Source organism: Pithys albifrons, chromosome 6 (assembly GCF_047495875.1).
Source record: "Pithys albifrons albifrons isolate INPA30051 chromosome 6, PitAlb_v1, whole genome shotgun sequence".
In the NCBI taxonomy this organism is placed as follows: Eukaryota; Metazoa; Chordata; class Aves; order Passeriformes; family Thamnophilidae; genus Pithys; species Pithys albifrons.
Genome location: NC_092463.1, coordinates 53,910,860 through 53,938,615, shown reverse-complemented (window position 1 = coordinate 53,938,615; position 27,756 = coordinate 53,910,860). Strand labels below are relative to the sequence as shown.

The following is a 27,756-nucleotide window of genomic DNA, read 5'->3' as shown; positions in this document are numbered from 1 at the left end:
TCTCCATGCCTGTCAAATACCCAGCCTCTCCAATAAGAATGCCAGCAAAAGAGAAAACAAATTTCAGATAACTTTTGTGATACTTGCACCTCAGTTCCAGGGAATTGTGCCAAGCTCTAGCAAACAGATTTTGCACAAGCTGTTGCATTGCAAAGTTGCAGTGTGAAGGAAAGAGTACTCAATTAGACAAACAGTTTTGTGGAAAGGGTTACCATCCTCCTGCAATGATATGGTCCTCTTGTTGCTTTTACATAGTATGGTAGTGAGTTATTAATTTGAGCACAGAACTGGAGAGGTCATGCCCTCTGGAACAGAGGTGAGAATAATAAGATATTTTGAGCCTAACTGTGTTTTCAGGAATAATAAAATGAATACTATGTCAGTTTTGTTTGCATATACCTAATTGTAATTTCTGGCTGTGATGAGTAAGAGGTCTAAAGGCTGTACCTAGTATTTGAAGAAATGTCATGATTACTGTACATCTATAGAAAAAATCTGTAGTTTGAGCTTCAGGTACTGCTGCAACAGCCATTGGCGTTGTTGCAGGGCCAGCTGGACATCTCTCTTCCTCAGACTCTGTAAGTGCAACCCTTTCTGTAGTTTGGAGCAAGACCTTTTACTTCTAGGTGGGAGGATTCCTTGTCTTGTCCAGCTGCTGCACTGGGCACTGGGCAGAGGAATGTTCTGTCCCCTCCCCACTTATCCTAAAAAGCAGCTTGGTCATGGTTCTGCCTTCTGGGACACTGCTTAGTTGTGAGTAGATTGGACAGCATTTAGCAAACTCAGGTTTGGTTATCCTCCTTAGCAGTCTTTGAGGGTTTCTCCCATTGAGCTATTAGTTCACCTTCTGCTTAAAGTGAATCACAGAATATGTCATGCACTGTATTAGTAAGTTGTTACTGAAGAGCATCAGATCATTAATAGCTGTAGCCAACAGGAGATACTTAGGAGAGGGCATAATAAACAGAGAAATATGAACTGATGATAAACTATCCCATCTTCTGAAAATCAGCACTTAAGGGACTTTCTGACCTGAAGGCTGTACCAACAGAATTGTGTTTTGGAGCTTTTCATGGACCTCTCCTCCGTGAATCTGTCTAATCCATTTTTGAGTCTGTTTTAATAGTATTTGCTCCTCAGCATTCTACAGCAACTGAGTTTTGCATTGTGTGGGTCCCTCTGCTTGCTTACTTTAAATCTGTTGCCTGATACTTCAGGCAGATGCCTTCTACTTCTTGTGTTAGGAAAAACAGGGGATAATCACTCTGTATTCACCACTTTCATAATATCAGTGTTTTATCAGTCTATATTGAATTTACTCTCAAAATTTCTTTTCAAAGGTGGAAAATGTTTTTCCCTCTAGGGTCAGGATTTTCTTTCCTGAAAGCCATTCTGTACTTTGGTCCTTTATATCTTTGGTCATTTTCTCTATACTTTGTAGTTTTCATAAATAATTTTTGAGACAGAAATAGTAAGGAAAGTGTAAGCACATGGAAACGTTCTGCAGTGCTATAATGCTGATTTTTGTATTGTTGTTTTTGATTAGCAAAGTCTCAGCTTCTTAGTTCAAGCTCTGTTTGTCTCAAGCACCATAAAGTATCAGAAATGGGGAAATCCTAGAAAATATTTCATGCCATCCAAGGAGAACTCTTCAGAGCACTGTGAGAGGCTTCTGTTTTATTCCAATTATATGCAATGGTGGCATTTCGTGCAAGACTAACATAGTGACAGTTTGTGGTGGAACCTTTCAACTGCTCCTCCAACTTGATGAATGTGAATTTCTACTCTGACTCACCAGTGCCGCTGTTACTACAAGATTGTCAGAGAGAGCAGTTGACTTCAGTCTGCTATTGGTGGCATTCTTTGGGTATTTTGCCCCGACACATTTTTCCTAAGCTTTATTAATGACACTTCTTTCATCTCGGTGGCAAAGGTTTAACTAGCATGTTTGGGTGTTTTTTTGATTTTTTTTTTTCTTTAAAAACAAGTGAGGTCTGTGGGAGCGGAGTTGGAAGACAGAGTGGAGGTTTTATTTGTTGTTAGTGTTGCACAGAGCATGTTGTGATTACTAAGTGACTGAAAGCAATAATAATTTAATATCCAATGCTAGAACTTCAGATCTTAGCTTGGCACCAAAGTTGGTTTGTTGTTGCTATTTTTTTGCCCTAATTACTATTAATTTTAGGGGAAATAGTGATGAAGGAAATAACAACAGGCTGGAATTTAGGGTCCTACAAATTTCTAAAATAACACAGTATGTTTTTTACTTACAGAATTGAGCTGTTTATAGCACAAATGTGTTCACGCTTAATGCAATTAGGTAGATTTCCCAGAATGTTAATTTTACAAAACCTTTTTCCTTTGACCTGAAAAAAAAGATAAATAAAACATGATGCTGCTTGCTCCATACAATCTCTTCCTCCTTCTGCTTTAAGCCAGCTTCAGGTTATTCAGACAAATTGTTAAGGAAGATTTGGATTCTTTTTCTCATAAAAATGGAAAGGAAATCCTTTGGATTCTGTTCTGAAACTGGAAAATACGAATAGGAAGCATGTGTAACCTGTGCTATCAGTGCTGCTGTGTGCGGTGAGTTAAGTGACTGGATTGGAGTAGTACATTTGTTTAACCTTCCAGCATAATGAGCTGCCAGGGGGATTGCTCCACTTAATAGCAGCCGTTCATTACTCTGCAACCATTTGCAGCATGTTATTTCTCTTATAGCAAAGAGAATTGGCGGTTCCTAGTTTTAGCTTGCTTTATCTGTGACACTTAATGTCAACAGCCTTGAGACTTTGCCAAAACAATCCTAACAAATCCTAATCCCACTGTTTCAAGGTAAGTATTTGCTTCTCAGAATTCTTCTGTATTAGTGCTGCATGTTTACACTGGACCTTTTAAAATGCAACAGTGATTTAAAAAATATTTGGACTGAACCATATATTTATTTTTTGTTCTCTGAAGGCACTTTGCATGTTCTTTCTTCTTAACTTTCACTACCATAGGTAAGAAATTTGTGGTAGAAAGCATTTTGGGGTGGTGATGCTGCTGCCATTATATTATAAGGCTCATCAGGCCAAAATTAATTATGAGACAATGAGAATTCCATTTATAATGACACAGATGTAGTTCAATGTGCCAAGCTGTACATTAAAATGTCAAAAAGTTCAAAATTAACCTACAGCTGAAGCCAGCCTCTGCCCAAGAGCATAATTAATGCTTGTTGTTCAAACAGTGCAATGTGAAAGCAATAGAGCTTTTATAAAACAGAGATAAATTCTTTAAAGGCATCCCATTTGCAAAAACTCGCTGAACTGCCAAGGGAAAAGAGAAATTTTTGCTAATGGCAAAAGAAATGATTATTTTAGGGAGTGAATTAATAGGCTATTAATGAGCCTTGTTCCCAGTGCATTGTTCACTTCACACTTGACAGCAGCTCCATGGATCAGAATGGAATGTGTCTGTTCTTAACTGTGAGTTTTAATATTTTGCACTGAAAGATCATAATGTTGCTTCATCATTAAAATAACCACAAAATTAACTTTTGCCCCAAGGGAAAGACAGATGGCAATTTGATGGCCTCATTACTCTTTTTTCTTTTTAACAAGAGTAAGGTTTTACATTGGCTTATATAATCTAAAAAAGCTCTCTGAAGAAACTGATGCTAGCTAGAAGAGTAAAAAGGATGTAGCCATATTATGCAATTCAATTTCACCTTTCTGAAAATTTTAGCTATAATGAAATTCTTGTGTGTGTCTATGTTGCTTGTTTGGGTTTTTTTTCTTCAGTAGGAGTCATCCCAGCAACCACTCTCAGTATGTAGATTTGTCTCACTGAAGCCAGGAGTAACCCTACCATTGCTTTAGCAGGGCTAATCTCTCACCTGAGGTGTACACAGCTACACACAGAGGGTCTTCACGGGGTCGGGTCTCAATGTATAATAAATGGTGGCATGTGCTCGTAAATGAGTGAAGGAATATGTGTGTAGTGATTAGAAGAAGTGAATGGCCAGAAGGCCTCCAGTGAACTTGCTGCACAGCTTTGGATGCTGTGCCTGCCCTGTGTGTGCCTCAGCATGCCTGTTTCCAATGGAGCACAGCATTAGGTGGTTCCTCTTGGCTCAGACAGGAATTTGAGGATGCTTCATGCTTTGGAAAACCTGGCTAAATAAGTATTTAACTACCTCACAGAGACTTAGTTAATGCTCAAAATGGACTTCGAGCTAAGGGGAAAAGGCAAGGCTGATTACAGTTCATCTGTTCAGTTGAAGCATGAATTCTGCCTTTTTTTTTTTTTTTGTAAGTGATATGGGAACAATTCACATGTTTATTTTGTCATCTGAAAAAGGCTTGTGATGAAAAGAGAGATGGAATGAAAATGTGTACTTGACAGGCCACATTTGTCACTGCATGTGCAAGAAAATGTCATAAGCAAATTATGACAGCAATAAAACACTTTTGATCTTTGTGGACTTCTTGAAGATGTGCAGCTATCAAAGCTGGATTCCTTTCTGACCTACATATGCAACTTTGGTTTGAAACCTCAATATTCTTAGGAATGCTATATGGCAAATTGTGCTTCCACCAATGCATTTCCTCATTTGCTATGTTCTAGCTTTCAGCTCAAACTTCTGCTAGTTCCAGTTGCTTCCAAAAAGTTATTATAGCTCAGGCAGCTTAGATTCAAGAGTGTTCATTTGACTCAAGAGGAGGAAAATGGCCAATATGCTGGCTGCAAAAATCCAGTACTCTCTGGGGTGCCTTCTACATGGAGGGACTGTTTAAAGCAGACTCACTGGAGCACTGCACAGTAGAATGACACAAACCTTCCCTAGCACTGCAGAAGAGCTAAACCCTTCTATCTCAAATGCATTCTATTTTATCTTATTGAATTAAGTGGTCACTGTTCAGGCAGAGCTCACACTAGTAGTGCCTACTGCAAATTGACAAAAAGATTAAATCACATCCTTAGGTGGATATCAGTGTCTGTGGGCAGAACCTCCTCTTGGCACATAGTTCATGTGTATTCCAAGCACAGGAATTCAAGACTGACTTTGACATTATGTAGGGTTTACACAGCCACAACTGACAGCTCAGTCTAGGCTACTGTCTTTACCACTGTGGGGTAAGACAGACAAAGGTATCAAAATCCAAAGCGGTGTATAAGTTGAGAGAAATACTAATCAAATCTAGGAAATGGGTCCTGTCTCAGATTCACTTCTAAGTTTCTGAGCCCTACCAGAAAATTAAGTATAACAGTGAATTTAAACCCTAATTCACATACAGTCAACAAATTTCTATTGTCTTGATTTGTATTACAATGAGTGCTACTTACTATATTGCAGTCAAATGAAAAGGATATATTCAGTCAATTGCTAAGGGTGAAACAGCAGTGAACTATGATGAAATAAAGGAAAAATTGCATATTCAAATGACACAGATCTGCATCCTTCTTAAAACTGCTTATATTTGCTTCATAGAGATGCTGAAAGAGTCCTGTTTTCAATACAGTCACATATTCCTGGATGTAAGAAAGCTTAAGAAAGTCACCTAGATGGGTGGATTTGCTTTGGTTTGCATAACAGTATCTCTGTGGATTTGATAGTGACAAATCAGGAGGCAGTAGAGAAATGCATATTGAGACTTTGGTAAATATTTCCTTTCTTTGAAAACTAGATATGTACATCCTTTCCTCATTAGTACATCTAGGATGTTTCTGGATTTACTCTGTGTTATTTAAAGGGGAAATGCCTTTGGTTTTAATGGGACAGACTCACAAACTAGCCTAAAGTTTTCAGCATCATTAAAAGGAACAATAGCTTCATCCACTTGTATCAGATTTGGATCTTATTTCTTCTGAATCTTCTTTCTGAATAAAATAATCTGATGATTTTTTGATAAAATGATAAAATTTCTGATTTGAGTCTTATTTCTTATGGAATAACTTAATGGAAGCTAGGAGGGTTTATATCAAAGGTCAGTTTGGTACAGTACTCTACATGCTTAAATTTCCCAATCATTGCAGGAATTAAAAATGAGAATTTCTTGGACTGATTTAAAGAAGACATCTTTTGTAAATCACAGAAGAGTAACCTAGTTCTCTCTTTTTCCAGTTTTCAGTTTTAATGGTGAAAAATCTAAAGCTTTTGGGAATAGTACGGGATTACAATAGAATCTTACAACCCTTTTAACACAACTGTTTGATTGTGTCTAGCTGAAACAGAGTATCTCACCTATTACAGACAGAACAGTAGCATTTTGCTGTTGAAAAGTTTATTACTATACTGGTTGGTTTTTTTTCTATTTGCTTTTCCCAGCATTCAGCATCCTTAAGCATTGCAGGCTTTTTAAACAGCGTGGAAATGGAATCGCCCCCAGCAAGGCTGTCTAGCTCAGCTGATCCACAGGTGAAAGGTGCAGCTGCTGCAACACTTGACTCATCCCCAAATACCCTTTGTGTCTGTGATACTCCACCAGAGACAGTGCCCAGCTACAGTATGGTGTTGGGCAGAGCTCCAAGTGACCTGAGCCCTGGGAATCCTGCTGTCCTTGCACCAGGTGATGCACTTCAGGGCAGCACCAAATGCAAGGTAGGAATCGCTCAAAGTCTTATGCTGAGCGGGAATCTGCTTTCATTTAACAGCATGTTACTGTTTAGTCAATCAGTCAAAGGTAGCTTTTTCAGTAAGTAAAGTTCTCCTTATCTGGTATGTGAAAACTGATTAAAAATATTTTCTTAAAAAGGAAAGAAAGAAAACTAATGCTAAAATTTCATTTCTTTCTATTCCCCCCCCCCCCCCCATCAAAGCTGGAAAATGAAGACCTCAGTGCTGTAGATTGTCTTCTAGAAAACAGATTGGCTACTGCTGGGCAAGATGTAGTAGATGAATTAACTCTTTCTATGCAAAAGGTGATGGAAGAACCTATTAATCTTTCAATCAAAAAATCTCATCATTGCACTTCTCCTTCTGAACTCAGCAATACTTCTGTCCTGCCCATGAATGCCAGAATGAGACAACATAGAAGCGAAGAAGGTAACAGGTTTTAATTATTTCATTTAGGGTTTTGTTTGGGCTGTCTTTCTTAGCACTATGCATTACAAGCATTGCAAAGCAGTATTCTTATTAATATACTTCCATGTAAATATGCTTTCTAGCAAGCCTCAAATATTATCAGAGTACTTAATCCAATGGAAAAGTGTGTTTGATCTCATTTGTGGGGGAAAAACATGGCAATTATATACTTTGAATTTGTAACATCTTTTATCCCTGAACCAAATATGAATGTATCTATGTGAAGAACCTGGAGTATTACTTCTCTTAAAAGCACTCCTGTTAATGAGACCTGCAGTTATGACTATTGAAGAGCTGGTTTGAAGAGTCCAAATTCAATTTAAAAAAAAAATTACTTCCAAAACGTAATGTATCTCCTGCTAAGACCTTCACATCAGTAGCATACCAAATTTTTGTTTAATACATTGCACAGTATGTGCTTTTGCTTGGCTCTGTCTACTGTGGAACATTCCCTTCAGCCAAGGCCTACTTTTTCAGCCTTAATGGAGAATTAGGCTTTACTTAACTCTTTTCATGGGCAAATTGCCAACATCGTTATGCTACACTGTAAAGCCTCATTCCTGCAAACTCTGAAAGTCAATGGGACTACTCATGCAAGCAAGGGATTGCAGGATCAAGCTGTTGTCCCATGACTTATGCCAATATTTGGCTGCTTTTCTCTAGAAAAGCTGAATTAATATTTCTATCTCTGTTCAATACTTTTATTCAGAGAATTCTAATTAGCACAAAAGAGGTCTAGCTCAGTGAGCCAAGGAAATGTATTTGTCTTCTTTTCTATGTCCTATGCCAAATTGTGACAATTATGCCACAATCATTTGTGTGAGTTGTAAGAATCAGGTGCACTCCTAAAAAGCTGTGCCTCAGTCAGCCTGAAGCATCTCTGAGGGGAGCAGCTTTCTAGTATCTGGTTTGGGTCGTGTGACACTACACACTGACAACAGCCCCAGCGTGCAGAATCTCACTGTCTGTAACAGATGCCACAGATTTGCTCTGTGCAAAGCACAGGCCCTGTTGTGCAAGAGGATGGAAAGCCTAGCACGCTGAATTCAGTGCTGCTCCCTTTTCACAAGGAGGGATCAGGAGTGAGCAATTCCCATACTGCTGTCCCTGTTTAATACCATGCAGTGATGAGAGACCTGAGGAGATACAGTCACCATATGCAGTGTGAGAGATGAATTCTGCTGCAAAGGCAACGTTATCTCTGCTGGTGGCTCTCAGTAGGACTTCGTGACTTCAGTGGTGCTGCGCTGCCAAATCTCATTCCTTCTGGCATATATCTCCAAAGACTCATCCTTTTCTAATATCAAACCTAACCTAAACATTTCAGCTTAATTCAAAACAAAATAATTCTTATCCTAGCCACAAGGGATGGGGTGAAAATTGTACATGATTTCATCATTTTCCCCTCTTACAGCCACTTTGCTTCTTATCATGGCTTTAATAAACACCCTCCCCTACCCTTCTCTTTCCTAGACTAAACAAATCTGATGGTTTCAGTCTCCCCTCATGGGTCAGGAGTTTGATTTTTCAAAACCGCATCATTCCTGCTGTGCTATTTTGGGTTCTCTGCAAATAAGGAGTGCTGCCCACAGCCAGACGCAGTGCTGCAGCTGGGACCTCTGGGGTGCCATGCAGAGCCAGGACATCAACTTCTTGTGTTTTACGTTCCTTGCTGCTGCTTATACACTGCAGGATGATATTCCTCTCTTTGTAGCAGCAGTATTAGATGGTTGACTCGAGTGTCGTAAGAAGCCCACGTTAACTCTTAGTTCCTTCTGCAGGGTAGTTCCCTAGTCAGTTGTTTTCCTTTCTGACTACATTAATTTGATCCTTCATAAGCATAACACAGTTATTTCAATTCAACCTTACTGATTTAGGGGACTTTTTTTTTCTCCGATGCACTAAGGTCTATTTTTAACTGTAAATATTCTCCAGAGTTTGCAACCTCTTTAATTTGGTCTTTTCCTAAAATTGTATAGGCACTATTATTTTATGGGCCAAGTTGCTGATGGAAGAGGTGTTTAATATAGGAAGCCAGCACCACTGGAACATCCCATGGTTTGACAGTGTACAGCAAGAACTTCTCCTTCAGCTCAGTGTGCAGTGACCCTTTAGTAGTTCTGTTCATGACAGGACTACCACCCCTCACCTGAGTAACAGTCAGAAGTGAATAATGCTTTAAGTGTGCACCTTTCCTTGTCAGTCGTTATTGTATTGCATTATATTTTATGTGGCTGGAAAGAGCAGAGTATCCTTAGAGGCAGGTTGCTTTCAAGCCATGGGTTTGGTACCATTGACCCAAAAATTTTTTCTAAAGAGCATGTTTTCCTGACCCTCACTTATCTCCAGATAACCATGATATTTTTTTCTTGTTAGAATTGGCTATGTCAAACCAATTTCTAGCAAAGAAGGTGCCACTATGAAATTTGTCAGTGGACTGGTATTTATGAGGACATCCACTGAAGCATTTGTCTCTGCCCTGTCCCATCTCCTTGGAGTAGTTTTATTACTCTTATATCTAGTATCAATCAAGAGCTACAGCTACTTGTATGCTTATATAACAGATAGTTTTGAATTCATGTGTTTATATGTTACAGACATTGGCTAGAAAGAAATTATAGTGTAACTTCTGTACCTCAGAGGTAGATGGGAGATGCAATTTTCCTCCTGTGTTTAAGAATTATCCCGAAGCTTCTTAGCATGGAGCTGGAGACTGCAGAGACTTCCTGAGCTTTGGGGGTTCAGACCTCAGTGTGTCTGTTTTTCTCAAGTGAAGGCTGTAAAGCAAAGGGGATTACTTATATTGTTCCATGTATATGGATGAATGTGACATGGCTGTGTATATATGTAATTCCCTGGGCACGAAATCACTGCGACAAAGGATTTTGTAAAGACTCCTCATATTTAGTGCAGAAGCTGTGCTTAAAAGGCAAAAGGAAAGACAAAGGCTTTGTACCAGAACAGAAAATAGCATACACATTTTCTATACATATAGATGAAACGATTCCATAATTCACTTATGATATCATATTAAACACCAGACAGAAATACATGAATACTGAAGTACTTTCTACCCTAATCTGCCTGTGATATTATAAATATTTTATTCGGTTTCTTATCTTCTGTTCCAGATTCCAATAACTGTGAAAAGGAACGTTTTGAAATGGATATGAAAAGCAATCAGAATGTCAGGTAGAGGAGCCTTTTTTTATACAGAATCACTGGCTGTGAAATTTTATGCATGTATTTTGAAAATTTGTCATACTTAATGATAATGGAGAACTTAAAAAGAGTATTTGATTCCTTAAAGATAATAGCTCTGAAAGTTGTAAAGTGTTTTCTTAAATATGAAACGACAATTAAAAAGTGGTGAATTCATGTATTTCTACTATTCTTTATCATTTTCCAGAAAGAATAAATAAATACTTGCATATTTATCTCGCTTGAACAATTAGAAACTGTTAAGCCTAAATTAAAACTAAAAGATATAATAGGAACAGGATTAATATTATCTTAAAAATTTTATGAAATTTTGTTTTCAGCTACTAATAATATGTTCAGATAAAGTTGATGATGTGCTGTGTTCCTGTTTGAAGCCGATCACACTTAAAAATATGAAGCAGAACTTAAATTGGGATAATTAAAACAAATATATATGGAGCAGGGCAATAATTTAGCACAGAAGTTATTAATGCATTTACATATATGATTAACTTAAAGTGATTACATTCAGATTTCTTTAAGTATTAGCTTGTTAGAAAGCTGTCCAGATTTTCAACATTTAGCCAGCAGTGTCACAGCTGCAAAGAAAAAAAAAGAGTACAAATAATAGTGCATGGAAAGTATTGTGACTGAGTAGGGAGAATTTTATGGAATATGACTGAAGTTAACCAGGTGTCCTTTTGACTGCAGGGCTGGCACTAAGGAGCAGAAGATCCCCTATGTACGACTGGAACGCCTGAAAATATGTGCATCGGAAGTAGGGGAGCTGCCGGTGTTTAAGCTCCAACCACAGGACAATGAGCAGGAGGGCAATTTCCTCCTGGTAATTGAATGTGGGACACGGTCTTCAAGTATGTCTATAAAGGTGAGTGGAATTTCCTTGAGGTTTTGCCTGCCTTCTCCCCTTTATCCTACTGTTTATATCCATGGTTTTTGAAAGGTTTTATACAGTGAACAAATGTGTTTTCTTTCAGCCTGGGATACTTCTGTGATGACTTGAGGTAGTAGACAACGCAGCTTTTAGTTGGCTGTATAGCTCCTGATACCTCCGTTTCTGGGAAGTCTGTCTCTGGGATTGGATAGCTGTAGTGTTTTAGTATTCTAACAAATAGCTTGGCTCACCTGTCTGGTTACAAATACAGGATAAATTGTGCAAGACTGACCTGAATGTATATTTCAGTTATAGGAACTAATCCCAGAAATCACGGTGTAATAGATTTTTAAAAGCTTTGTATTCTATTGCTTTGTTTGAGTCTTGAGTGTGAGCTTCTTTTCACAGAAGGAAAAAGGGATTTCTGGTGGGAACAAAAACCTGCACTATTTTTGGGGTTTGTTTGTTTGTTTTTTTGTGGAGTTTGTTTGTTTGTTTCATTTTGTCAAATTTGTTTGTGGGATTTTTGTTTCTTTTTGTGCTGTTTGCTGTAAAGTTTACAAGTAACATTGTGGACTCTCCTGTTTCTACCACCCATGGTATGGGATCTGTACAGCTCTCAGAGTGCTATTACAATGTGGTATGCAGAGGGAATGACTTGGCCAAGGTGACCTGGCCAACCAGTCGCAGACGTCAAGCTGAGCATGGGCCTGCTGAGCCCCAGTGCTCTTTCCAGCAGAGTTTGCTGCAGAGAAATCAGCTTGTCTGCAGATAACCACTGCTGTTGTATGCTGATATATGAAAATGATGATTGTGTGATCCCAGATTTTTCTTCCTTCAAGATAAATAAAGATAGTCCACCTGAAGGACTGAAGTCCAGAGAGAAGTCGTCAGAGGACAGAACACTTTTCATATCCCAGGCTGCAGGACAGACACAATCTCCCCCTGTAGATACTCTGTCTGTTGATCAGAAGCTCAGCAATGGCATCTCCAGCATAAAAAAGTCTCCAGTTACTCATGAAGTCAGTCCAATTGAAAATGAGGATTTCTGTGCTGTGTGTCTTAATGGAGGAGAACTGTTGTGCTGTGATCACTGCCCCAAGGTTTTCCATCTCTCCTGCCATGTTCCAGCCCTGCTCAGCTTTCCACTGTATGTATGACATTTCACTAAATTTCTGCTCTTGCTCACTGCCTTGGGCAGAATATGTCCTCAGGGAAGTATGTGTCAGCCTTATACCTGGACAAGGAATGCATCTCTCACTTGCCTTTTTTGATAATTTTCTTGCAAAGGGAAAAATTATCTTACGTGCTAGGAACTAGATGGATTATGAACAAGATCTCTTTCCAGCCATATGTGCCCTTTTTCAAGTTGAATGGCCAGTACAGCAAAGGAGGTGGCAGACCTGAGGTTTGACTCACTGGAGAAAAAAAAAATCCTAAATCTCATGTAACATCTGGGGCGTAGCCATCAGCTCTTCTCTGAAAAAAAAAAAAAAAGAGACTAGCCCATGGAGAGGGCAACCAGTCAATTTCTATTCAGTTGTTTAGCAAATTTTGTGGGAAATTTAGGATCATCAGGATTTATAGGGAAATGTTAGAACATTGGTTTCCCTAAGATATGTTCTCTAGCAACTTGTTACAGGTGAATTTTGTGCAACGAACCAGAGATAGATATACGTCCACATATCAGACTCCAAACTGTAAAAGTGAGGCTGAATAATGTAAATTACTAGTGGTGTACAATTCTGTATTCTCTTATAAATCATTAGTAAGTGGGACCAAAGGCTAATACTTCATTTATGCCAAGACCAAATAACTGTCTCAGCTAAGCAAAATAGGTTGTAAGATGCTAGTTTGGAGATTCTGGTTTGTCCTTTCTATTAAAAAAAAACAGGACTTTTGAACTCCTCTAGTTTCAAAACACAGTGAAAACCAAGTTTTCCTGTTAAAATAAACTTCCTAGGCAAACTTAAATTCTAATGAAGCAAATTAATTCCCTTTACTAAAATTCTATATTCATAGTTCTTTCATATATATATAATCTATAGTTATTCAGACTTTGGTGTTGCAGAAGTTACATCACTGCCTTCATGAAATTCTTCAAGAGGTTTTGGAAAATGGATCTATTAGAAAGGACACACATGCCCTTGCAGAATTAGGTCTATCTGGTCTAGGAACCTGTGTACTTGTACACATTATGAACTTTTCTGATAATGTTGATTTCTTAGATAAATATGTCAGTGATCACATCAATTGATAATAAATATGTCAATTGTCAAATGGATCTGTGTTTGTCTTACGACCCAACCGTTGCCTATTTTTCCTTATTATTTTTTAAAAAGCAGCACTTGAATCAATGCAGCTGTGTACACTGCTAGTACATGATTTCAAACAGAATTTTGTCTGTTTCTTTTCCTTTGTGACATAAAAATTGCCTTGAATAGAATCTGAAATTTCTACTTTTCTAATTGGATTCAAATCCATTGAAGAACATCTAGTGCAATGGGCTTCAGATTGCTGTGCTATCATAATACTAGTTAAAGATAAGACTTTCCAAATACAGTGATTTAAGAGATTTGTTATTTGGCAAAGTTGTGGAAAAAATTCAACATGTTTTTGGATTTATTGTCTTACAGGGGAGAGTGGGTGTGCACCCTTTGCCGTAACCCAGCAAAGCCTGAGGTAGAATACGACTGTGAAAACACACGCTACAGCCACAGCTGTGATGCACAGTATGGACTTGATGACTGTGACCAGAAGGTGGGGGATAACTGGGTATTGTACTATTTAGAAAAGACCTTATGATCTCAGCATGAGGCTTTGCTTTTTCATTGGACAGATGATGGTTTAGACTTGGTTGCTACTCAGATGTTACAGACAGTAGTAAATAGAACAAAAGCACTGTTTACTATTTGTTTTTATCATTCTGTTCTTTCTAGGCATTGCTCTGCAATTTCAAAATGAATGTCATGTTACAGAAAGATGAAACAGGCAGATCTTGAATTGTTTTTACTTTTGAACAGGGAAGTCACACTCAGCAGCAGAGCAAACTTCCCTGAGTCAGTTTTGCCTCGCTTTCTGATACTGAATCTTTTTCCTTTGAGCCTTGGCACCTGCTCAGACAGCTACTTGGGCCAGTGCAATGACATTTTTTTGATGTAAACATTTCTTGACTTTCAGCTGAATCAAAATCATCATACAGTCTTCATATGTACTATTAGTTCCCTTGAAGAGGACAATTAGGTAGATGAAAGCTTATTACTTTACATTCTTAATACCAGTCTCCTCTTCCAAAATGAAAAAAGTGCCTTTTAAAATCCATTTGGTACTTGGAAAGCGCAAGTTTACAATAGATGTCCTCTATATATTGGTGACACCTAGACAGAGAGGCTGAGTCTACACAGCTGAGTGCAGATGTTGAGCTGGCCCTGCACAGATGAAGCCTAAATTAAGGCACTGGTCCAATATGGGGACTGTTCATAAAGACAACAGCAATGGTTCTCAGAGCACTGGGGCCCCTTGGCAAGACCTATGAGCACAACCACAGCATTGCTCAATTCATCCGTGCTGTTTCCACACCTGAGATACTCTGTCCATGCAGAGCTGAATGTAATTTTTATACAGTGATGTGATCCCTATGTCTACTGGATTTAGTACAACTGGACAAAAAATTGCTGGAATCTGGATCTTGGGTAGTGAAGTCCTATTTAGAGAATTAAGTTGATTAAAAATCCCATTGTTTATGAGCAAATATGGCTTATAATATTTTTGTAGTGCACTCTTTTAACACTAGTGAAAAAGACAAGGACTATTGTAAGTATTTTACAAGTTAACAATGATTAGACAGAACAGTTTTCATACAGTACTACCAACTACATAACTTATATCCATTTGTTTGAATGGATATGGACAGTGTGAAACATTTCCCATTTAATGGTTTCCACAGCGTTGCTGCTGGTCCTTTAGCCAAGAGCCAAGGAAGAGATCTGGAGTGCAGAAGAGAAATAGTGACAGTGATTAATTTCCAAGGGTTTCCAGGAAAGATGCACACATACAAAGTTTTTTTCATAGTTTCTTTTCTTGTATTTCTTGACTATCCTTACTTTTAAAGCTATAAAAATGCTATGAGGCAACCCAGGCTGGGGGAAAGTGTGCCATTTTGCCTCTGAAATGCAGTCTACATGAGAACTCTCTTGTTGTTAGTATGATTGATTAACTGAGGACAAGAATGAAACTCACTTGTTTTGAATTAAAATGTGTTTCAAATCTGGCTTCTACAGAAGTGTGAAAAGCTGGTGCTTTCCCTGTTCTGCAGTAGTCTGAGCCTCCCGTTCCATGAACCTGTCAGTCCCCTGGTGAGTACTGCACATTCATGGGTCGGAGGGAATCCAAAGACTACCCTGGCACACCTTGTGAGGGTCTCCTTTATCTTCTTGAAAGATATTCATGAAGTTTTTCTCCTGAACTGCATGGCTTGTTGGGGAGAGGGTGAATGTTTCCCTCTTGCAAGTGCTTTGAAGGTGTCAGGTTGGAGGCAGGCAAATGCTGGCCAGTTTTGGGTGCCAATTTAGGATGGTGGTAGAATACTAAAGGTATATGAGTGATTAAAAAAGTGATTTAAAAAATTGACTTGCTATATACGTGGAGAATGTTGCATTGTCATAAGAGACATCTGCTTTAGAAATAAACCGGACTCCCTCTTTTCTCTTGTGCAGAGAAGGTAATGTGACTGTGCAGGGAAAGATGTAGAGGCTATTGTTTCATCAATGTACTCAACATTTGCAATATTAACTGTCCATTTTAAGAAAGCTGGCGATTCACACTGTTGTAACAATAGAGCACAATGTGAAACAAGTTGAGGAAGGGAAAAATAAAGGTTTTATGTGAAGGATTAGCACAAGTAATGATAAAAATCCTACTTCGCCTAATAAAGCTTGCAATGAACTTAGGGAACAAATTAGCTAACAAGTAGATTTAGACACAGAAAAGTTTGAGTGGGATATCCTCGTAGCTAATGTCCATTGAAAAGACTCCTATTGAACTTTTGAAAGAATCCACAGTATTGTGCTTTCAGTCACTCCTGGAAGACTACTTCCCATATTATCAGCTGCCAGTCTCTCAGCACATTCTTTTTGTAGTTGCTTGGGGGAAATGTTTTCTATTTGTCAATGTTGCATATATTATTGATTATGGTTAAACAATGACATCTATATCTGGGGATAAACATTACAAAGTGCAAATAGCAGAGTAGTTACTGAAGTGTGCTTTTTTCAAGAACAATCTCGCAAGCAAATATGTTTTTAATCAAACTAAAAAGCACCCAGGAAGATGATGTAGGCAAGTGTAGGCACTACAAGACTAGGGCTCTCTTCCCTGATGCAAGGACTCCTCTGCAATGACTTCTCTCCAAACTTGGATAGAAGTCACTGGAGAGGGAATTAACTAATTAAATTAATTAATTTAAAATGTTACATACCTGCATTTTGTTCTTTTGCAGGCTCGGCATTATTATCAGATCATCAAAAGGCCAATGGATTTGTCAACCATACGAAACAAGCTGCAAAAAAAAGACAAATCCCACTATTCTGCACCTGAGGAACTCGTGACTGACGTGCGTCTCATGTTTTGGAACTGTGCAAAGTTCAATTATGTAGGTTTCTGGTATGCATGGCTGGGGGGATACAAAGCAGACAGTGCATCTTTCAGGCTTTCACACTGGTGTAACTGTTGGTTCCATGGAAATCAGATATAGGATCAGGATAAATCAAAATGTTAATCAGTTTTATTATTTGGAAATTATGTTGTTTTTTATTTTTTAATGACAGAAATCAAGTTAAATATGTATCTGAGAACTAAGATACCTATGGATCTAAAATTAAAGAGGGGCATCTTAGTGGGCAGCTCTTTGGAATGCTGCTGAGTGTACTGTGAGAAGCCAGCAAAATAGCTAGGGAAAATCAAGTGTGTAGACATTCGTAAGCAATGATGACTGCTGTTCTTTCTGGATCACTGCACATCTCTTTTTCTTAGAGGTGCAGAAATGTGTTCCTTAATAGCAGCATCTGGTTTTTACTTACACTGAAAAGGCAGAGGGACTAATAGGCTGTAGAAAGCATGCAGAAGACTAATGGAGATATAGGAGACAGAACCAAGACAAGAGAATGGGGTAGGTTAGTCATTTAGTTTTGATCCTTAAAGATTTCTGTGTGTAGTAACACTGAATAGTTACATATTCTCTTACAGCCAGATTCAGAGGTTGCTGAGGCTGGACGATGCCTAGATGAATTCTTCGAGGACAAACTGAAGGAGATTTATCCAGATAGGCATTTTCCTTCAATTCAACAAGATGACTCTGATGCTGAAGAAACGGAGAGTCAGCATAGCAAAATGCCACCCCAGGGCTTTCAGTGGCCGTCGTATGGACAGGAGTGCATCCAGCCCAAAAGGAAGCGGCGCCATGCTGTAAGATTGCAAAAGCAAAAGCATTTGCTTGCTAAGTGGCCACACTGCTAATTCTGTTTACAGCTACTGATGGGAAGTTTTGACAGGGCTGTGTGGGAAAACTGTCAAGATTCTATCACAGATATGTCATCAGTTCTACAATTTTATGTCAAGGTCCTCTGAGTGGAATAAAATATCAGTTGTGTATAAATGTGCAAGTATGAACAAATGAAGCCTTTTAGGCCACACAGTTATCTTCCTAGCAGAAAAATCTGTCAAGATGTTTAAGAAGACTAAGCCCTTTAGCTCTTCATTGTTTGTTTCCTTCATACACAGGAAAGTGAAAAAACTAAAAGAATGATGTTCCAGCCAACTAGCAGCCTTCCTCAGGTATGACCTCCTCAAGAGACAACATTTGCTATGAGGAATCCAGGAGCATAACTGACAGAGCTAAGGTGTGTGGGAGGAAAGCAAAACTCTTGGGATGTTTATTTAAACTCTCCTATTCTGTTGACCATATGCCTTATTTCTAGATCTTGTGGATAGATAACAGATCCAAAATGTTTGAATCTGTCAATATTCAATCTGTTAAGTCATGTATATGCTTTGCAGTGTTTACACTGATGTACTAATGTTTTGGTCATATTTAATGATGAAAAATAATAAAAATATCTAACACTGCAGTACAATTTTAGAATCTGTTCAATGTGACATCTTTATTTTATAGAGCACAAGTATCCATGTAATAATCTTGCATCCTCAGTGTGAATGTTGGCCATGCTTTGTGGTAAATACATGTAGTCATTAAGGCTGTAATCCTGTTGTCTTATTCAATGATTTTTCTGGGAGCTTGACTGCTCAAAGCCTATGAGGTACAGTATAATGTGATTATTTGATTAGCTGTTTCTTTTGAAGCAGAGCATTTTCATTAAATCATGAAAGAACAAGTGCTAATAGTGCTAATATTAGGGCTCTGTGTGAGCTGTTTTTGAGTGCATACTGGATGTTCTGCTTGCAAGGCATGATTCTTCTGGAATCTAATTCATGCTTGGGGAAAGCAGTGTTGGATTTCTTGGGTCTCAAAGGTAGCATTTTTATACAACTCAAGCCAGTTGGTTTTCTATAAAACAGATATTGGAGTTCAGTAAATTAACTATGCAGTGAATTACATGGTTATAGAAGTGCCTATAAAATGATGTCAAATATTTCCGGTTTTCTCTGCTTGTTTCATGTAGTTGTGATTACAAGCAGTACTAGAAGATGATAATAATGTATATATGTAGAAGCTCAAACAGAATGAAAGTATGTCTGAGCTGTTTTGTTGAGGGTTTTTTTGGTAAATTTAACAATGTATTGGCAGAACACCACCAAAAGCAAATTTAGAGTTCATTTGAACAAAGGTTGCATGAAATTGTAAAGTCTGAAGGGTGGGATAGGTAATATGCCATCACACCTGAACAGAGTGAGAAGTTAGCAAGTTGCTTCCCAACTCTTCTAGAAGCAGGTGAGCCACATCTTTGTATGGCCAATGCTTTCTTCATGTGTGTGAGGGTTATCTTCCTCCTTAGAACTCTGCCTAATCTAGGCTAGGGTCCAGCTCTGAGAGGAAGTTGCTGCAGATCTCAAATGCAATTAAAGTTCATTTTAATTAGGTTCCTGTAAATAAAGATGATATTTTCAGCATAGTTTATATGGGCTATTTGGTCTGCTAACCATGTATGTTATTTTAGGTAACACTTTAAAGTAGACGTTTATATATGAAATAATAAGACATGAATGTTCTATTCTACTATCTGTGTGACTTACTGTTTGTTGTTAGCTTATTGAGTAAACATTTTCTTTCCTTTGAAGAAATGAAAATCTGGATATTATAAACTGACTGGAAAACTGTGAGATGAAATGACAGCCTTTGCATTTTCTATATGCGAATTCCTATGTGTTTGCTTTTTGTCAAACTCCTGTTCTCAAAACATTAAGTGTCTTGGCACAGGGAAATGAGTGCATGTTTGTCACTGAATATTAATATAACATTGTCTGTGCTACAGGTATCACTTTTTCTCAGTTCTCCACCAAAGACCTATCTATCTTTTACCATTAATGGTGCAAAATTTATATTCTCTAGCTTTCATTAGAGGCAATGGTAGAAATGGGAGAGACTATTCACAACTTCCTCTTTTCCTGGAAGACTAGAGTCAACAAGAGCCTCTTTCTGTTCCTTAAAGGCTGTAAGTTTGTTAACTGTACTACTGGTTTTGGAAAACACCTGTTTTAATAAAATATATTCAGAATATATTAACCTTTATTAAAAATGGAAGTTCACCAGTTTGTCATCATATATGGTACCATTTGTGTGTGCTGTCAGCACTCTATGACCTAACCACTCTTAAGGCTTTGATTCAAATTGGTCCTCTAAGACATAATAACTGTCAAAAGAAAACTCCTCATAAACTTCATGTCATGTTGGTAAGCAGAACAAAAACTGAACTCATATGTATGACTTCATATACTTTCAAATGCAAATCTATGGGTTAGCAACTTCACAATACAGTGCATAACATAAGAACAATGTTATCCATCTTGGATGTTGCCTTAAAATTGCTGGCTTGTCATATTCCTGCCTCTGGACACCGTACCACCAGGCCCATAAGTTCTTGGGGAGTTTGTTGAAGTCCAGTTGCATACTAGTAACAGCACTAGCCAGTATGAAAGGAAGGCTCTCTCTTCTAAAATCTAACAGCCTGTGTGGCCCAAAAGAAAAGTGATAGGTTATGTAGTTACCTTTTCTTCTATCCAGAATGCATAGGAAAGGAAGCAAGGAGAAACCCCTGAAGTTTTCCAATGGAAGTAAGTGTAGCAGAAACGAATGCTAGGAGCACTGTGGAAACCCAGCAAATTCACTAGGCTCCTGCAAATTTAATTAAGGGCGCAATTTTTACTACATGTAATGGGTTATATGTAGAATTGTGAAATTCTTTCTCTCTTTAAGTAGTTGGAAAAGAGATGAACTCGGTAATAGTTCTGTTAAATGAGAAATGACAGCTACAAATTTGGATTTCATTCCCCTTCAGACTATTTCAAAGGCATACTTCATCCAGTATCGTGACAGAAGAACGGCATTATAGTTGATACCAACAGGTGTTTAACAATACAGATTAATGAATGACTGCATGTTTATATGTGTAATGTACATTGTTGGACAATAAAATATATGAAATGCATTTTTGTACATCAATCTGAAATTTTTGCTCTCAGTACATCTGCTTTCAATTAATACATGGACTGTATAATATTTAGCATTTATTAACTAGGTTGTTCTTAGCTGCTGATAGCAAAACAGAATGGTTATGAAAGCAGCTATGCTAACGCAGGAGGACGTTTTCTATTTGTGCAGATATTTTCAGTACCAAGTAGATATTTTGCCTTTTTGTTTTTCAGTTACTGTAAGTTTTGTGAACCAAACATGACATGAATAAGTAGCAAAAAATGTTTTAGTTTAAATGTCAGTATATTAATCTGAAGGAATCAGAAGAGATATTCTAAAATTGAAAGTGCTAGAAATTGAGGAATTACAGAATAATTTACAAAAATAATTTACAAATACTCTCCTGGCAAGAAGTTAAGCAGATACTGCTAGTGTTCTATTGTTATTGGTTCCTCCCAGTTTCATTTATAGGAGAATAAAACTATCAGCATCAACTTTCTGACCTGGTGGTCTACTCACTTGAGGGGTAAGGATTCCTCTCAGGGTTACAGCTGTGCTGCTCTTCAGACTTGCTTAGGAGACAATTTGTTGATAGAGGTAAATTTTTGGTTGTATAAATAGAAAAACTTCTGGTCATGCAATTTGTTGATAGAGGTAAATTTTTGGTTGTATAAATAGAAAAACTTCTGGTCATGCAATTTCTTCAAGTGTCAAATACAGGCAATAGACTTAAAAGCTAAATACCAACTGAGTTTCTCTGACTTCATACAGACATCAAATAAGATAATCTGGGGGAAAATAAAGACAGGCAATAGTCGTGGGCTGAGGAGGATGCATATATTTTTAAGCTGTATTTGTAGATTGAGATCAAGAAGTAAGAGATGGAGTGGTTGTTTTTTGAGAAATGCTAGTGCACTGTCTGCTCCTGTCCATTAGTAAATGTTTGGGAAAGTACATTTTAATATGTAGTTATGTGTGTTTTCATGACAGCACTTAGTGGACCAGTAGCATTTAGACAAGACTTTCGTAGAAGTTTATATTAGGATATCTAACAGTAAGAACATGGATGGCTTTGTTGAGAAAAATATTTACTGTGGTGGGAATATTACTGTGGTGGTAATAAGAAATTGCAATGTTCAAATATCTAGCTCCAATTACTCCTTTTTCATTCCAAGTGTCTGTAAAGAGGTTCTTGAAAGATAATTTTCAGATAACTTCTTCCTGCTTAGGATGTTATCTGTAGCAGATTCTCTGTAAATTTTGTCTCACAGTACGTTTTTGCTGTAGAAAAGTCTTTTTTAGGTTAAGGAGATAAGAAATGCAAATGTTTTCCCCAGAGCAAACAGGGTAGTGTCTGAAGGTCAGAGGGTATTTTACTGCTGTAGGAGAGTGGTTACCAGTTCTATGGAAGTAACAACACTGATTTGTGGTTGTGTTGTGGCTGTTGATTTGTAAGTTACTGTCTTGTTTGTTGTGCCTAGGACAGTTCTGGCAGTAGGAAGAGTCAGTCTGATACTGAGGCAATGTTTATCAAATTTGTTGTGAAAGTCAGGGGGAATTCAGGTTTCTGGAATAGATGATGGAGATATCATTTATTTTAGGCATAACATAAATGCTGTGTTCCTAGGTGATCTGTGCTGAGATGATATATCTGTCTTAGTCCAACTTTCCTCCCTTACCTGGTCCTTGGCTCACTAGAATGACTTTTATACAATGTTTCTCATTAACAGTCACCAGCTCACTTTAGATGGAAAAAGGTATCTATTTTTATACACTGGCACTTGGGCAGGAAATGAACCACAATTGAATATTTTCTCTTGTTTACTTATTAGCCTGCTCTTGCTTCTGATGAAGTTAGTAAGAGAAGGAAAATGTTCCTTACATCTCTTGTAGGTTCACTACTTGCTCATTACTACATGACATCCTGCTCTAGGAAAATGTGTTTGTGCTATTTGATTTTGTACAGTAGAGGCAGAGTTCCTTGATCGAGTGCAGGGATGGGACAAACAGGGAAGTTGAGACACATTTTATGGGGATTTTACAGTGAAAACATTGTAGAAGTTTCAAATCAGAGGTAACGTTTAGATTGTACCTCTAAAACGGTGAGATTTGCTCCTGTAGATAGATGCTACAGATTTAGCTGGTTGCCAGGTCTTGTGCTGACTCCTTGTGCTGGGCTGAACTTATCTCCTGTCTGAGTGAACAAACATAGCACCTTAATAGTGTTTCAAATGTTGAACTATGCTTGTAGAAACTCATAAAATTTGATCTGGTTTTATACTAGGCCCAGCAAATGGGATATAGTGATCATTGAAAAGCATCAGTAGTGATATCCTCAGACAATGAAAGTTAAACAGATAAGCTGGGTTGTAGTAGGAAAGTTAGGACATGGTGTGGCAGGACATTTTATGTAGTTATTTCTGGATTGTACAGTAACTTGTAAGCTAGTGGATTCATTCTATAAATAATCACATTTTTGCTCTCTACTACACTTATAATGTTTTCTGCAACAGCATTAAAACAGACCTAAATTTAAGTCAAGGAAATAGTTGTGCACATGTCTATACCGTATTGTGTAGTCTATGGTGCATAGTGCAACATTCTGAATTTACAGCTCACTGGGCCAAGCTTAGCAGTTCTCTCCTATAGCTGAACAGCAAATGGAAAACACCCTTAAGCTCTAATACTGAAAATATTAATGAAATGGAATGATTGCTATAGAACCAGGGGACTGTGCAAGTTCTATATATCACAGAAATTAAACAAAAATTTTATAGGATACTTTAGTCTATGATATAAATAAAGAAACAATATAGAGCGTAGATAAACTGAAAATCAATTCAAAATTAATTCTTACATCCTACCCAAACTCTGTGCTGCACCTTACCCATAGTTGTGAATACCTTGGACATCCACAGTGCACTATGTAATTAACATGTACAGGTGAGCTTTGGTTTGAGAAATAACATTAAAAAATTCAGTGCTTTAAGCAAACACTGGACATCGCCCTGTTCTTTTTCTCCCGTGATCTCTGAGGGCTTTAGAAACATTGGTAAACTGGCTGTCATCCATGTTTGTGATGTACTTATAAATATTACTCATTTATAACTGAAAACCAGCATGATAAGCTAATAGAGTAAGTGAACAGCAGAGGTGGAAATTGAAGACAGCCCTCAGACCTGGTAGCAGGATTATCATGGAACAGTGTTAAATGAAAGTTGCGAGACCACTCAGGTTTGGGATGCACAGCTAAAGGCATTCATTACAGAAGAAGGGATTTGCCTGTGACAGTGTGCTGCAAATGGTGCTCAAGGTTAGTATCTCCAGTCCTAGAACAGGCTGACAATCATGCAAAACTTATCTTAACAGAGAAGTTCTGTTAAGTGAAGGAGAATGGGGCAGTGCTTAATCCACTGCTGCAAACACACCACTGCCTTACAGCATGGGAGCGGCCACCATGGCCTGGGCAACGCAGATACCATAACTGTAACCTCTGGCTAGGCAAGGCTGTCTCAGGGATATTACAAATAGGATGCATTTTCTCCAGAGAATGAACTTCATAAAGGCTCTTCAGAAGTAATACTCCATGCCTTTCAAGAAAATGGAAAGCATTCACCTTTATTTTTTATCTTTTAAATACAATAAAAGTCTGATTGATTGGTTCAGGTGTGCTGGACAAGGAGGTCACAGCAAGGACCTTTGAGATGACAGTCTTGCTGAGTGTTCATAGCTCTTGCATCATATTCAATGCTCTTCTCAGCTGTGTTGCATCATGCCAGCCTGAGCCCAGTGCCATGGCATTGGTAGTCCCTGAGGGCAGGGGAGAAGCACCTGCTGTGAACACGTCCTGGAGAAGTGTGAGCACTCTAGAGACATTCAGCCCCTGAGCTGGGAGAAGTGTAGCTCCAGCACACCCATCTGCTATCTAGATGATCCATATTGTGTAAGGATATTTAATGGAATGAGAACATGTAAGTTCCCTCCTTTCACTGGTCTTAATAGGGGAATACTGTAAATATCAGAGTATATTTACAGCCACAGAATTGAGCTTTCTATTCCACTGTCTAGAAAAGAAGATAGCTGCAGAATTAGCCTGATTCTGCATTTATTGGCTTTTACTGCTTCTAAATAAGGTATGTTCACTTCATGAGTAATTGTACATTGGTTGCCTCCCATTTTCCCAACTGTCAGTACTATAATGTCGTCCTCATTTTGAGTCAAGTTCTTCTGCATTATTAATTTAGCACTTAGTAATTAAATGATTGGCTAATCAAATTGTTCCCTCCAGAGTACATGGGCAAATGCATCGAAGACTGATTGATTTAACTGAGGTCACTAAGAGATAATTCAACCTAAACATTATGAAGTGTGAAAAACAAAGAGGAAGAACCTCTCTGAGCTGGGGGCAGAAGGACTTGTGTCTTTTAGCTTTGTTCATGTTCTCTTGTAATTCCAGTGGGGAGAAAAGAATTTTTTTGAAACTAGAGATCCAAAATCACATGACCTTTTCTGTTCCTATTAATTTTCCTGTTAAAATTGCTACTCAGATTATGAAATGCATTGTGACAGTATTAGCTGTTTTCTCCTTTGTTTTACACTGTCTCATCTTATGGGAACAAAATGAGAATTCTTTTAATGGAGTTGAAGGTGAGTAAACACCTAAGGTGATACTGTGGGGTTGGCATTGCAGTATTGTGATTGCTGGTTTTGTCAGAGAAGTTAATTTCTATATATAACTGTCCTCACTGATATGAGGAAAACTGGTTTTGCAGTTCATATGGAAAGATAAAATACACTGATGTAAAGAGGTGGGAAATGAAAATAAGGTTGTTTTATTTCTCTCTCGCTTAGCTTTTGCAACTGAATGGGTGTTTTCTCAAGTTCCTTACTAGCTTAGGTACTGTTCACTTCTAGAGGTGGTGGCTCAGCCTGAATAGGTTAGTAAACTTTAACGATGCAGCAAAGTTCAGGTTTGTCCAGTATTTCCTTCAGATCCAGCGGCACAGCCTTTGGTAACAGAAGATTCACCGGTATAAAGCACTAATGGGTCGTCAGTGCTGGGCTGACTGCAGGGCATGAGCGGAGCTGGTACCTCCAAAACAAGGCAGCTGGCTCCCTCTGCTGCTTTCAGCACGATTTGATTGTTTTAAGGAACGAGCACTCGCCTCCTCTAGGTCCTGAATGTTCATTATCATTGCACTTTCTGGTTTTAATATGGTTTCCTTCCCTGGGAAGTAACTGCGACGCTGTATGTTCCCCCTTAGCTTAAAATCTGTACAGACCTTTACAAAGATTAATATATGTATTTATAAGTGAGAATCAAACTGTAATGTGGCAGCTGAGTATAAGCATTTTAGGTAAGACCTCCATAAAACCATAATTACACCCATCTGTTTCCCTTAAGTACCTAGTAGAAAACAGTTAGTACTTATATATCTCGTGATAGCTTTCTCTCAATCTGGTGTTATGGGGAAAGATGGAAGTTAATTCCCCCCTTTATTTTCTTTCTAGGAAAAGGTAGTGCTTAAACTCAAATATATGAGAAAATCAAGCTAAAAATGTTTGTCAAAGGAGCTTTATTTGTAGATGGAGAGTGTCACAGCAGTTTTTCACAAGTCTCTCTAATCCTTATTCACCAATTATGGAAAAGGCAGAACAGCCACATTTCTAATAAAGCTGTGGCCATATAAATAGATATTAACAATAAGAAAACACATACTATTTTTTTTAAAAAATATGAGCAGTTGCATCAAAACTTTTGGATATAAAAAGTGCTTTGTAAATAGCTGTGAACCAAATTCTTGTTGAGAAGGTACACAAATGAGCCTGGCTTTTACCATTTGACCTGGCTTTTACACATTTATGTGACCAGATTCTCACCTGGGATAAATTGGTGAGCACCTCAGTCGAGGGCTGTGAAAGGCCGGTTTCCACTGTGCAGGACTGATGCACTGGCTCTGAAACTGATAATTTTGTATATCCACACTATTGGGGGAGAAATAAATTAAATTGGACTAAGAAAACCTTTCAACTTGTAGGATTTTTACTGCTTCTTGGTAACCACTTTTAGGGACATTGACATGAGGTTGTTTGACATTGCACACTTTAAAAAAGGGTCACCTACAAGAATTTGCTGATCTGGATGCAACCAGGTTACCTAAAGGTAAGTTCCTCCTGCCTTTCGAACTGTCCTCATGTACCGTGACACGTGGAAGTCACTGTGGAGTCTCAGTGATTTTTGAGCTCATTTGAAGGAACTTGAGACTTTCCACAGCCCAATGAAGCTGTCACGCTCTGTGTCTCCTGTAGGTACCTCCGTGAATCTTCCCTGTGTTCCGCACTCACTGCACATCCCCACGGGTCCGGCTGCGCGGACACTGCAGCGGGCGGCGGGACAAGCACCGGGACCAGGTGCTGTCAGTTGCTGGGGAATGACTCTGCAGCAGCAGTTTCCCAGAGAGGGTCCCGTTAACCCTTCAGTGCCTCCCATAGCTACAGCTGCCCACTGGGTAGTGTATCCCGGTGAGAGTCTCCCCCTTTCCAGGCTCGGGAATGTATCCCGGTGAGGGTCTCCCCCTTTCCAGGCTCGGGAATGTATCCCGGTGAGGGTCTCCCCCTTTCCAGGCTCGGGAATGTATCCCGGTGAGGGTCTCCCCCTTTCCAGGCTCGGGAATGTATCCCGGTGAGGGTCTCCCCCTTTCCAGGCTCGGGAATGTATCCCGGTGAGGGTCTCCCCTTTCCAGGCTGAGGAATGTATCCCGGTGAAGGTCTCTCCCTCTCCAGGCTGGGTAGTGTATTCCAGTGAGGGTCTCCCCGTCTCCAGGCTGGGGAGTATATCCCGGTGAGGGTTTCCTCCCGGCTGGCCCCGCGGTGCCAGTAGATGGAGCTCCAGGATCCCGATCGTTGAAGGGACGGTGAAATCGGTGTCGACCAGGCAGGCGAGACCTTGTT

General features: G+C 38.7%; 1 protein-coding gene across 5 annotated transcripts in view; it reads left to right on the top strand.

Annotated features, from left to right (window-relative positions):
• The window catches only part of TRIM66 (tripartite motif containing 66), a 51,392-nt gene extending 30,571 nt beyond the window's left edge, over positions 1-20,821 (top strand). For all 5 annotated transcript variants that reach the window (XM_071558920.1, XM_071558921.1, XM_071558922.1 and 2 more), the window contains 10 exons: positions 6,314-6,586; positions 6,805-7,030; positions 10,201-10,261; positions 10,982-11,156; positions 12,005-12,312; positions 13,799-13,922; positions 15,443-15,517; positions 16,660-16,812; positions 17,406-17,624; positions 17,940-20,821. In XM_071558920.1, coding sequence (XP_071415021.1) covers positions 6,314-6,586; positions 6,805-7,030; positions 10,201-10,261; positions 10,982-11,156; positions 12,005-12,312; positions 13,799-13,922; positions 15,443-15,517; positions 16,660-16,812; positions 17,406-17,624; positions 17,940-17,999 — 1,674 coding nt within the window. In that variant the 3' untranslated portion in view covers positions 18,000-20,821. The remainder of the gene's footprint in view (positions 1-6,313; positions 6,587-6,804; positions 7,031-10,200; positions 10,262-10,981; positions 11,157-12,004; positions 12,313-13,798; positions 13,923-15,442; positions 15,518-16,659; positions 16,813-17,405; positions 17,625-17,939) is intronic.
• The last annotated feature ends 6,935 nt before the right edge of the window (positions 20,822-27,756 follow it).